The sequence below is a fragment of the Glossina fuscipes genome, unplaced genomic scaffold (genome assembly GCF_014805625.2).
Source record: "Glossina fuscipes isolate IAEA_lab_2018 unplaced genomic scaffold, Yale_Gfus_2 28, whole genome shotgun sequence".
NCBI lineage: Eukaryota > Metazoa > Arthropoda > Insecta > Diptera > Glossinidae > Glossina > Glossina fuscipes.
This window is the reverse complement of record NW_023998423.1, coordinates 17,179,317-17,192,368: the sequence shown is the minus strand read 5'-3', so window position 1 is coordinate 17,192,368 and position 13,052 is coordinate 17,179,317. Positions and strand designations below refer to the sequence as shown.

The following is a 13,052-nucleotide window of genomic DNA, read 5'->3' as shown; positions in this document are numbered from 1 at the left end:
AACATTGAATTCAAAAAAATTGAAATTTTTTTTTGTTTTTTATTTTTTCACTTATAATAACAATTTATTCACTTAAACGTTGCTTGTGATAACTTAGGGAACTACATTTATAAAATTACAATAAATTCGTAAAGATTTGTTACAGTGTAGGTGCATTCATTTCTTTTTGTTGTTATTGACAACAAACAAATTAAAAAAAAACTTGTTCATAAAATATTTTCAAATTCATTTATAAAAATTTGTGCTCTTACAATGATAATATTTGACACTACGCTTCACACTTGAGATCAATATCGTGAAATCGAAATTTAAAACAAATAAATAACAAATGAAAAAGTCCTTTAACGATTTTCATCTTCTTCCTCTTGCAAACGCAATACATCGGCTTTGTTCATGAAATAATAACTCGGCTGGCGTCCCTTTAAATCTTTGCAAGTACGTTTAGCTCCATTCTGTATTAGTATACGACTAATGCTCTCAATAGTACTTGTACCCATGGCATAGTGTAATGGCGAACGCTCTAACTGTTGTATAGAAAGAAAAGTATGAGGAAATTTTAAATATTGTTTTTAGTTTTTTTTTTTTTTTTTTTCTTTAAGAAAGGAAACTTACATTATCGCCTATTTTTAACGATTCCGGGCAGATATCTACGAAATGTTCAACAATTTCTACTGATTCTTTTAAAATGGCTATATGCAGAGCAGTCCGACCTAAAGAAATAGAGGAAAAGTGCTTTTAACTGTTATCGAAATTATTTGGTCGTTTGAAAAGTAATTTCGCAAAATTTTGCCAAAATAGCCACAAGGAAAGAAATTAAAGAAAAAAAATAGAACAAGACGTCGGGTAAGGAAAAGTAATGTAAAGCTTAGCGTATTTCGAAAGCAGCAATTGCTGCCTTGCACGAAATTACTTTCCCAGCTATTATATAGACTATGCATTATTGACGGTATATAACGGTACCATAATAATTTTTAGCTTTTATGAACCATTTGCCGTTCGGGACATCGACAATTTCTTTAACACGTTCCACACGATTATCTCGTATCATTTGATGTAATTCTTCCCGCAATTCTTCCATCGAACGTAATGCCCGCAAAAATGTTGCTATCTGTGTGTTGCCTCGTTGCTCGGCCACATCGATAATGGAGGCGTCATTGTCATCGTATATATCGATAATATGATCATAACCCGATACGGCTAAATGCTCAAATGGCTTAACGTCACCTACAAAAGTCAAATCAAAACAATTATATAATAAGGTAAAGAAAAAGCGTTCAATATTAAATTTACCTACGACTGCTAAAGAAAATACATAACGATCGATTTCTTTGGCGTTACCCAGTTGATTTGCTTGCAATGATACGTCTCTAGCAGTGCGATATAATTCATCGCGATATGTTATATCGATTAAGGATTCTTCGATTAAATTTATAAGAGCCCCCTTGCGATTGCTGCGAGCACAAGCAAAATGCAATCTACTCTGGCCATGTTCATCGCGTTCTTCCATTTTCTTGGTATCGTCTGCTTCAGTTTCTTCTAAATTTTCCATCAGATGATTGCCAGCGGCATCACCATCTATTCCGTTCATAAAAGCATTGCCATTTTGTTTTTCAATCGATGATTCATTTCGTGCAACATGTGACACACCACTGCCAGTATGCACCGCTGCCTGTGTAGTAGTTATGGTTCTCCCATTACTATTACGTGTTTTCACATAGCTTTGTAAGTAATTTGTTAAATAAAGTAAAGGATCGGCAGGACGTTTGTTTACTATTTGTGTTAAAGCTTTAATCAATGGTTCCGCCAAAGCTAATGGATGATATTCATTAAAACATTAACAAAAAGCTCAAGTTCATTTGTTTTCAACTTACTGTCTGCTAAATATTTCCCCTGCTCGGTTTTAAAGAGTGGATTATTTTCAAAACTGTGATTTTCTATTTGACCTGTAAAGGCAGGTAACGATATATTAGTTTTCCATAAAAACGAAAATATATCAATAATTGGTAAACTTCTCTAAAAAGCTGTGAAGCCACAAGAAGCAAAAATGTAGTAAATGAATCTTTTAAATAAGTTAAGTAAATTAAAAAAAGTAAAAGATATAACGAAGTGAGAGCCAAAACTGTTAGGATAGTACAGATAGATCGTAATTATCACTTGATATTAATTATTTCAATTTTGTTCACTTTCACCTATTAACGAGATGAAATCTGCTGAATAGAGAAATTTTTGAAAGAAGATCCAAATCATAAATTTCAGGATTCATTTCAGTTGAGTTTAATAACAAGCACGCGTTTCTTCTTGAATGATTAAAAGAAGACAAGACAAGAAGATTTTTTCATACTAAACAAATCTACGCCAGCATGAAGAGCAAGGAGCGATTGGAAGTTTCTTAAGTTCGTAAGATTTTCTATAATCATTGGCCCGAATGTATTTCGGCAAATATATTTTGAAAAAGGATGACAACATTTTGGTAATTGTAGCGTTCGGCATATGGATCAAGATCATTCTTGCTTTGCATTTTTAAAAGTATATATAAAACCATTTTTGGAAAGGTTTTCATTCACGGTAAGTTCATAATATCTTTATTTTATTTAAGATTTGTTCAAGGTTCCCATTTTTTTATATTCATCTTGCCAATGCTTTGCAAACGCCCAAAAGGAAGGCTCGGAACCCCATCATGTATATATTTTCTTAATCAGCTTTAAATTCTAAACCATCTCTTACTATCTGCCCGTTTCTGTAATGTCTATGGAAAAAATTCCCCTGACCGTGAATGTTGTCAAATTGCCCAAGAGACACGCTTATAGTGCAGCATAAACGAAGGAACTTCTCTTTTATGATTAGCCATTACTCATAAATTACCATGAAAGCCCATATACTAGAGGATACCCAAAACTGCACATGGCAGGATCCAAATTTAATAAATACATTTATTTCCTAAAAATTTTATTATTTTTCAGTTTCCATCATGACAAACTAGAAATCACACTTTCTCTCTATATAAGAACTTGCTCTTCATGATAAGCCTTATATATGTTAGGGTCTAAAAAATAGACTTAAGTGGTCCAAATTCGTTTAATGTCTTTGCTAAATTGCTGCTATCGACCAATTTTCCTTACAATATATTAAAATCTAAAACTTTTTCCTCTTCTCCACTTCATGAGAAATCTTAAATGCAATCGAGGCCAAGAAATAGATCCATGTCTTTCAAATTTATTTCAAACTAGTGCGGACACTAGTGTAACATGCAAAATGTCTTAATATAGGCCCTCCTTTTATTATACCGATCGATTCAGAATCATAATTTGAATTGATCTAAGCCTGTCTGTCCATCTGTCTGTGTGACGTTTGTCCATGTAAATTTGTGCTCAGGCTAAAGGTCGCAATTATTGAGATATTTTGATGAAATTTGGTACAGTGGCGTATTTTGACCCAAAGACGAATGCTAATGAAAATGGTTTGGATCGGTCCAATTTTTCGGTCTCTGTGCATAGAGCGAAGGAATCCTTCTTCAACCACTTCTTATATGAATAACTACGTGCAAGTGCTGCAGGATACTTAAAGGTAGGTCGCGGTCAACTATGATATTTGCATTTGCTTTTTACTTCATTGATCATCGATTTCTGCAATAAGCAAAGTTTACTAAAATGTTAAGCATCTTAAACAAATTATCTACTTGATCATCCATACTTTGCTTTACGGTACGTTCTAAAGCTGCAACCAATTTTCTCGGCTAAATCATTAAATTATCACTGATTTATGACTTTTACAACTTCATAAAGTTCACAGCCACACAGGATTTCTCGCTTTATCTTAGCTTATTAATGTGCAGCTTAATTTTACAACTCCAGATTAGAAAAAGGTCGCATGAGTCACACCCTTGTTTTTCACAAGATTTTTAATTCAATTTTCATCGTCAATAATGTCCAAAACTCGCTAAGATTTGCTGCAAGAGGATTAACTCCCTTTTAAATAGCTCTTCAATTTTACTTTACGTTTGTTTTACGATATTGTAAGGGCTGAGAAGAACAATCGCCTTCTTCTCAATGGCATTTTAATTTAACCTACCTCCTACTCTCTGACCTATTGGCAACACTTACACTCTGATATTATTCTTCTTCGATGAGACGCGTTAATTACGATAGTCTAAAATAAATTCCTTTTCATCTCGTAAGTGATTAACGTAATCATGAAAGATGAAATCGCTTATTAAATTTTCAATTAAAAAAAAAGAAAAAGATAACATTGTGTATACTCATGGATGAAAAATATATTATTCTAATACGCACATTATAACTTAAAAACAAAAGGACAAAGAATTTTCAGCAACTAAACCATAAGTCTTTTACACATCACAACAAACTAATAAATTAAACAATATTTTTTACTTTAAAAAATTAATAATAATACAAATGAACTTACGAAATTCGATTCAATTATTCGGATTTTATGATGATTTAGCTAAAGCAAAAACAATTACATAATCCCAGAAAGGGGATGAAATGAAAAAAAAAAAAAAAAAAAAACACTTTAAAAATGAACGAAAATATTTAAAATTGAAATTCTCTCCACACACTAAGTTTAATTTGATCAGCAACTGTATTATACAATCTGGAAGTGTGAATAACGGGTAAGGAGCAGCATATTGGTGGTTTTCTATATACAATAATCGGAGCAAGTGTGTGTGTATGCGTGATTGAGTTTTAAACTTGAACTTGAACTTGATTAATTACTACGTTTCAATTCCGCTGGTTTTCTTACGACGAAATATCTTAAGCAACATTAAAGCGATATGCTTGGAATTGCTAAGAGACATATCCTTCTCCAGTGAGAGAATATTGGTGACGGCAGTGCAGTAATCCTGGAAGATTTCATATTCCATAGCGCCCAGCGATCGCATATTAATCAAACAAACTTGAATTTGATTATTACAATTAGCAGTGGTTAAGTGCAGGCCACGCACTGCGCACAAGTGACGTAAATTATCCATTTCCTTCATAAGATTTGGTAAGCTTAGAATAGTAGTTATTTTGAGTCCGGTGCCGAGATAAGAGGGACGAGCTTGCAAGTATCCAAGTAGAAAGCTTTCTTTAAAATGTAATCGTTGCTCCAGATAAGTGATAGTACGTCCAATACGTGTATACACTGAACCCATATCGTTGGGATCCGTCAACGTAGATGTAGCTATAACTCGTAAATGCTCCTGACAGTTTAACCATAAAGCTAGACGATTGGAAGCGCTTATGTATACACCTCGTCCGTAGGGCCATAGATGACCATGAAATACGTTACATTCAGCAGCTTGTATAACATCTCTGGTGTCGAGAAAGGGTATTAGAAGACCATATTCCTCAAGTATTTGATAGACGTCCGAATTCTCCTCCAATACTTCAGTTAAGGTGTAATAATTGCCCGCTTCTGGTTCTTGCGCAATCTTTACAAATTCTTCATTAAATAATTTACTCATAATACATCTCTCGACCTGTTCGATTTGACCGACAGTAAGATTTAAAGGCAACTCATAATTATCCAAATTACGTGAACACTCAACAGTACATCGAATTACTAAATTGGTCTCATTATCGAACAGAAAGCGGGCGGTATTTAAACGTTCACCATCCTCGATGGGAAAATAAGCGATGCGAGGATGTGGCTTAAAATCTGAGTTGACAGCCATGCATTGCATATCTTTGATTAATGGCACCATAAATTCTTGGAAAACTACGTAGATGTCGAAATCGGGGGCTACAACACCGCAATTAATATCTTCCTCTAGCAAGCGTTCTTTCGACGTTTTACGCAAAGCCGGCCATATTACGTCAAATAGATTGTGATCTAAACGAGTTTGGCGCCGTTTAATTTTCTCGTATACCGAAGCTTTTAGGAAGCGACTTAAATAGCTGGTGATGATCAATTGCATTGATGACGCGCCACTTAACGGCTTCCTTTGCGATAAGGCTGAGGCATTCGAACCACTCCACACTTTACGTGAATCCTGAATGACATCGAAACAACGATCAAGGATTTGAGCAACATCTTCGTCTTCTAACGAACGTCGCGAACTGTGGAAGTCGTGAGGGACTAAAGTAGACGCGGGTTTTTATTTGTTTTAGAAGTTTTTCATTTACAGGTACGATTGTTTGTGCGAGAAGAGTTGGAATTTGAGGGAGAAGTGCGGAAAAGGCATTAAAAGTTAATTTCAAACGTTTCTTCTTTTTTTTTTTTTTTTTTTTTTTTTTTTGTGGTTATTTAACAAGTTTTTAAATCAATTTGGTTGGCTTGTTTGGTTTGGATTGCAATATACCCACACATACACACACGTATAGACATTCACACACAAATTATGTACTTAGCACATTATTTCAAAACAAACGACACCTTTCTCTCAGACCTAGTAGTATACTTAAGTACCTTAAAAGACAAATAGACAATTAAACGTATACAAGGAGAAAGGAAAAAAGAAGCAAATGATTTAACGTAGATTATTAACAATTTTCATTTGAAAGAAAATATCATTTTAAACATTTAAAGAAATATACGTGCACATTCACACTTAAGCATAACATAAATAATGAAACACGAATACGTGAGTGCATGGAAAGTCAAAATTAATATTAAAGAGAGTTATCGAGTTCGTTTTATAGCGAATCTTTAATGCTTGTCGCCTCAAGCGAATAAATAAAATATGAAAAATATTTCCCCAAAATATGAAAGTGTGTCAATTGGCTAACTATAAATAAGCATTCATACTGACTTTGGCAAATATTTGTAAGAAACTATAAACCGATACCTAATACCTCTTATAAATTACCGTTCATAGACTGGTAGACATGTTGATCAAGGTATCTCATCCATTTAAAAGAATAAATTTTTAAATATTTTCGCTCAATTATAAAAAAAATTTAAAACCTATTATCCATAACATTGTTCATATAAAGTCTACGCAAAAAAGCAGACTGTTGAGATTCAAATACACGAAAATCCACTGCGATTATTTAGCAAGCCCAACGTTACCTAAGCATTAGCTTATCGGAGCTCGTTCATACTACGCTGTTCGAAGTCATAATTTGAATATCTGAAGAAGGTTTTCTGTAGGTACTAAAAGGAAAAGAAAGCTTTCGAGCATGAAATTAAAGATTAGCTTCATCAGTCAAATATTTATAAAAGCTAATATTAAGCCTTGCATGAATTTTAAAACATGGAAGTTATTGACGAGCATGTCATGAGATTATATTAAAACAGTTCCAGAACATAACTGAATGCTCTAGCAATAGTTTTGTACGTTAGTGTCATTATCCTTCACCACAGCCCTATGAGCTACTGTAAAGTGCAAAGTTGTCCTAAAACATAGAATTAGCCCGTTTTTTATCTTTATTAGGATGCCCGATTATGATAGGGCATTGCATCAAAAATATGGTAACCTTCGAAATTTCATGACAAAAATCTCTTAATATTCATATCATTTTTTTAATCCGCTTTTATAACAGGGCTCTCATGTAAAATAAGCCTTTAAATGAGACCGAAATATGAAATTTTCCTTCTTTATGATAGAATGTGAATTCACTGTCAAAGAGACAATTGGCCTTTTAAAGCTGTCCACGTAGCCAATGAAATAAGACAATAAGTTAAGCAGTGTTAATAATAATAAGAAACAATAGTTAAAGAACGCAGCGTGGAGGATGCGATTTTCTTATTCGAAGGCGAATTTTTGGGCCCTGAGTCATAATATTAAAAAATCTCAATGTTATGATTTTTGCTAAGTCCCGTACATTTCTCAATGGCTTAAGTGTGGCTTATAGTTTTGCTTGGTTGTAACACATCATACCACATCCAGTTGATTTCCCAAAAAGGAAAAGGCCTCACGGATATTTGGTTTTATGGTCAAATCTACACTGTTTAGTGATGCAGTAGTACATTAAGATGCCTTACTTAATACAATCATTTTCCATTGCTCGTCATTATTCAGGAGGAACCATCTGTCGAGTCAAACAGACATAGAAGTGCTTTTCGAGCTTGGTAGAATAATCGATACAAAATTGCTCCCACACTTGAGATATATGTACCCTACACCATTTGCGATAAGAGAGTGGATTAAGTATTCAACAACGACAAGGGCTTGAGATAAACCCAGACAAACTTGATCCAAAAGCACTTGACCAAGAAGGATTTAGAAAATATACCTATCAAGTCAAAATTACTTTCCCAGTTACTTTTTATATCGATCTAAGCTTGTCTGTCCATCTGTCCATCTGTCAGTTTTTGTGCTCAGAACTGCAACTGAAAATTTCTGAAATATTTGGATGGAATATAGTGTTTTGGTCCAAAGACGAAGGCTATTACGTAATCAGGTCACTTTCTCGATCGCTTCCCATATAACGCCTTATTGTGAAAAAGGCGTTACAGAAATAACTTTGGCCCACTTGATTTCTATGCTCCATGCATAAATCGACAAAGCGAAAAGATTTTTTTAAATTTTATCGTGGAATATTTCTTTTTACTGTATTGCTTATGAGTGTCGTGAACTGATAGTTAGGAAATTTGTATTGAATTTTTGTTGGCTTAACTTCATGCTGCATATGCTTCTAAGTTCACAGACGAATAAGCTTTGCCGTGACTGTTAAAAATCCAGTTCTCCATAAAATGGTTCCCACATCATCGAAACACTAAAGTTAGCCACTTGACACCCTTACCTTGCCTTCTCTATGCAATTGTTTAAGGTATTGATTACTCAAGATTCGGACGATGTATTATTAATTTTTCCAAATTTTCGTATAATTATTTAAATTAGTTTTTCAATTTAATTTAAATTTCACACATAAGGAGAAAATAAAAAGAAGAGCTTACCAAATATATCATCGATATTATTTAAAATGCCGTTCAAATATTGACGACTTTCCATAATTTAAAATTTGTTTGTTTGTGTGATTTAAAAGAAATTGTTTGAAGAAAAGAAATTTTGTTTCAACAAGCGAGTATCGATTACTTAACAATAGCTATAGTTTTTTCATAAAAAACTTGGATGGAAATTTCGCACACTCTCACAAAAAATTTTATAGAAACAGCATAACGCTATCCGACAAGCCGACAAGCTAAGTAATAAGCCATACGAACTGTTAAGGTGAGCAAACAAAAGCTAACTAACTAACTAATTAACTAGCTGTGAATGGCGAGTGACTGGCGAGTAACTATTAAAACAAAGGACTAACACTATAATAATGCTTGGAAAGTAAGAGAAGACAAAACAATAATAACAGCAACTACGGGAATTTTTTAAAAAAACAAACGAAACAAGGTTAAGGTCTAGGGCCTATTGAGAAAACAAAAGCAAACTTTATTATTTATTTAAAATGCAAATATTCTCTTCCACGCGCATACACATACACATTGATTGAGTACAGTGCGCGATGTAAGAAAAGTTCAGGCTTTTTGAAATAAAACACAGAAAACGTTTAAAAACTCTTTGAAGACAAATTTGAACAGAAAAGAAGAATAGCAACGAACAAGCATAAGATTGCGTGCGTGTAATTGAAATAAGAAATGTACAACAATAACATAAATAAATGAAAAACCAAAACAATATATATATATATATATTGAAAAAGCCACAACATCGAGTCACTAACTTTTACTTAGGTACGTACATAAAATATTTGTTAAAAAAAAAAAAAAAACAATGTTTTTTGTATTGATTTTTTTTTAATTTTAAAATTTTCAAAATTTTAAGTTCTTTGACATATAACCTGCATTCACGCTTACCTTGGTCACTTAACAATTGACTTTCGAGTTCTTCGGCATTAAATAGCATCAAGAGTTGACGATAGTTTAAAATATCTCTCAATTTATCATCGTCACGATATTGTTCGGCGGTTTTACCCAGCTAAGTAAGAGAATATTTTAATAGTTTTCAATAGTTCTTTAACTAAGTCCTTTATGCGTGTCATATAATTTTAGAAAATGTAGTGACACTTGTTGTTTATAAAAGAAATTAAATACACACTACAAGCTCAAAAATACATAATGTTCAGGGTCATCACAAGAAATATGTCTATTCCACGTTAAGAACATTTTCTCATATTTTCCAAAGTTTAGAGATTATTTTCAATCAACTGCACAAAGCAATATGAATTCAATATATTACTTAGTTAAAACTACCAGACTCCACATCTATGTTTCTTTTCTAAAATAGAACCGATAGTTCAAGGTGGTAGTATAAAAAAATTTATTATTATTAATAATAATAGTAATAGTATTTCTACCAAGCACTCTAATCGTAAAAGAACTTTTAATGAAACAAGTAAGAAGATTATAGTGGAGCAAGACCAACCATTAAATACCTTACACCACATTGTCTAACACAATTCTTATTTTTATATGAAATTACTATTAAAGGTTAACCATCAAGGATCAATTTTCGTCAGAATCTTTATTACGGTTGGATCCAAAAATAGGCCGGAATGGTCCAAGTTTGGTATAGTTCCTCTCTTTAAGTTAAATTACTATTATCATATAATTTTCATCATGAAGCATTCAAAATTATACCTTTTTGTCGTATTAACTTCCCTTTTCGTTACATGAGAGGAGTTTCAAAAATTGTCTCAGCCGAACCAAAGTTTTCAGACCAATTCAGAATGCCAAAATACTACTACTTAGGCACTTTTAAAAGAAATTAGGATAGATGGATAGGAAGAGGTAGAAAAAATGGACCGATCCAAACCTACTACTTAGCCACTTTTGCCGAGAAATTCTGAAAGTTGCAATTTTTTTCCATATAACTAATTTTCAGAATATAGCGTCATATGGGAAGTGTTCGAAAAGTGGGCCAATCCGAACGATTTTCAATAGCGCAAGTCTTTGGGTCGAAACACGAAATTTTATCAAAATATCTCAAAAATTGTGACCTCTAGCCTGAACCTAAACTTTCATGGACAGACATTAGACGGACAGACGGATATACGGGCAGACAGACTTAGGACAATTCAGATTATGATTCTGAGTCGATCGGCATAATAAAAGGTGGGTATATCTTAAGCCCTTCTGCGTGTTACATATGACCGAACTATCTTAATGTGTACAGCAAGTGGTGTAGGGCATAACTAATAAATACTGAAAAGTTAGGAACCACCAAATATTTGAGATTAGTCTGCCAAGTCCTTAAGCAAGAAGATGATGTGCAAAATAGAGTCAAAAAATGAAAGTTTAAATAAAATCCAAAGACCTAATGCTACATAGCAGTACTGAGCTTCAATATGTTTCACATGATGACAATTGTTCTACGTAGGAAAATAAATCTTAATACCGTACAACTTCTACAGCGCAGTGCAAAGTTTTTCAGTAACTGATCTACAATCCCTACTTACTTCATAGAATTTGATCAGAAATTTTTAGATATCTGCGAATAAGCCATTTGTCTCTAAGGGATTATTTTTATTAGTTTGCCCTCAGCATTCAGAAGAAATGATAACTGAGGTGCTATATATTTTTGTTAAAAAGAGTTTACGCTTAAAAATCTAAATTATCTTTTAATTTCTTCGACACAAGATACTAGCGTGAGGTCTTCTTTTCTCTTCTTTATTGCGATGTTCCCTTTTTTGTAAGCCCACGTCTTTGGATAGGTTTTCTTCGTACACCCACTGTACTTCCTTAAGTTCCGATTTCAATAGTAAAGTAGTAAAGCGGTAACGAAGACGTGCAAGGGAATGTTAATAGCAAACTAGGAGTGCAAGTTAAAAATGAAACTAAAGTAGATTTGGCCATCCTATGACGATCCTAAGTGGCAGTTTGCGAGGGCTTAACAATCACTTAGCAATGTCATTCCCCCTACTGCTGTCGAATTTCTCAAACGCTTAATCCTTAAATGCATGGCGATTAAATCTACATCGTGCGTTTAAAAGCTCATGTCTCTTTATGTAGCCATCTGTGCATAGTGTTTTTTTTTTGTTATTTAAATTTTACCAAAAATCTGTTCCCCTTGTGCGAATGCAACTAGAATTTTTGATAGCTTATTTCTTTATCTGTAATGTGCTTCACTATTGACGCTTCATCTGAGTATTATTTCATTTCATTTTAAAAATACAAATTTATGCATTTAAGGATTAAGAATTGCTGTGGAAAGATGAAGGCTAGAGAAAGATAGAGAATAATTTTCGAAGGAGACTTTAGTTAAAATTCGCTCCAAAAAATTGAGATATTAACATTAACAGTCCAAAGTTTCTGTTTCAGCAGGCGTTAATCCAACTTTAACGATTCGGGATGTCCTTCCGTTCCTCCGTTTCTCTTCCTTGTAAATAAAATAGCAAAGAATTTTCTATTGAAAGTAATTTAATACATAATTCAAAATCGTGGTTTTCGACACGAGAAGTTAATTGTAAACAAGAGGCTAAAGCAGTTCTTCGATAACTTACTATTATTGAAAAGATTTTTTCACAAAAAATAACATATGCGCGTTTAGTCTCAGAGCTACCCGAACTGACACAAAAAACATAAAAATTTGAAAAATTCCAATAGTCTTCGTTCAGTTAGATACCCTTTAGCGATTCTGTTTAATAGCTTCGACATCTGTTTGTATTGAAAAGTATCGAAATCCACCAACAATTCATATTTTTAGCGAACCTCTTACAAGTGTACACTTGTTCAAGTTTAAGAAGTGAAGCTAATCCAAAAAGTCTAATACCGGCGAATAGATCGCATTAAAAAACAATTCGATATTGGCCATCAGGCCAACTGGTGTATGAACTGATTCATTATCTTGATGTTTATATTGCCAGCATGTGCAGTAACGCTTAATATCCGTCCGTATTTTGTTGATGTAAACACAGGAGCAGACTCTTCCAAGGACTCTAGAATTTAGCTTGGCTTTGAAATTTTTTAGTCGGATACTATTCAAAAACATGACATATTTTTCCACGTATAGAAATTCATCAAAAGTCTTCACTACTACTTTACTACTCGTTCTCTAAACGAGCACTAAACAGTGCAGAATTGTATCTTGATTAACTTGTGTTTAAATATGCGATATGAACTTCTCTTTGAATCGATGGCGAGTAAAATATAAT

At 33.3% G+C, this 13,052-nt stretch overlaps 1 protein-coding gene across 3 annotated transcripts in view; it reads right to left on the bottom strand.

The window, feature by feature from the left end:
* Positions 1-218: 218 nt before the first annotated feature.
* LOC119636479 (silent chromatin protein ESC1-like) overlaps positions 219-13,052 on the bottom strand; it is a 32,161-nt gene continuing 19,327 nt past the window's right edge. Inside the window, exons 12-17 of one of the 3 annotated variants that reach the window (XM_038031835.1) lie at positions 9,757-9,877; positions 1,872-1,943; positions 1,291-1,809; positions 961-1,224; positions 613-710; positions 219-524 (exon numbers count right to left, since the gene is read on the bottom strand). In XM_038031835.1, the coding sequence (XP_037887763.1) occupies positions 342-524; positions 613-710; positions 961-1,224; positions 1,291-1,809; positions 1,872-1,943; positions 9,757-9,877 (1,257 nt within the window). In that variant the 3' untranslated portion in view covers positions 219-341. Of the gene's footprint in view, positions 525-612; positions 711-960; positions 1,225-1,290; positions 1,810-1,871; positions 1,944-4,634; positions 6,082-9,756; positions 9,878-13,052 lie in introns of those variants that run through there. The other 2 variants (XM_038031834.1, XM_038031836.1) reach the window with 2 other exon arrangements.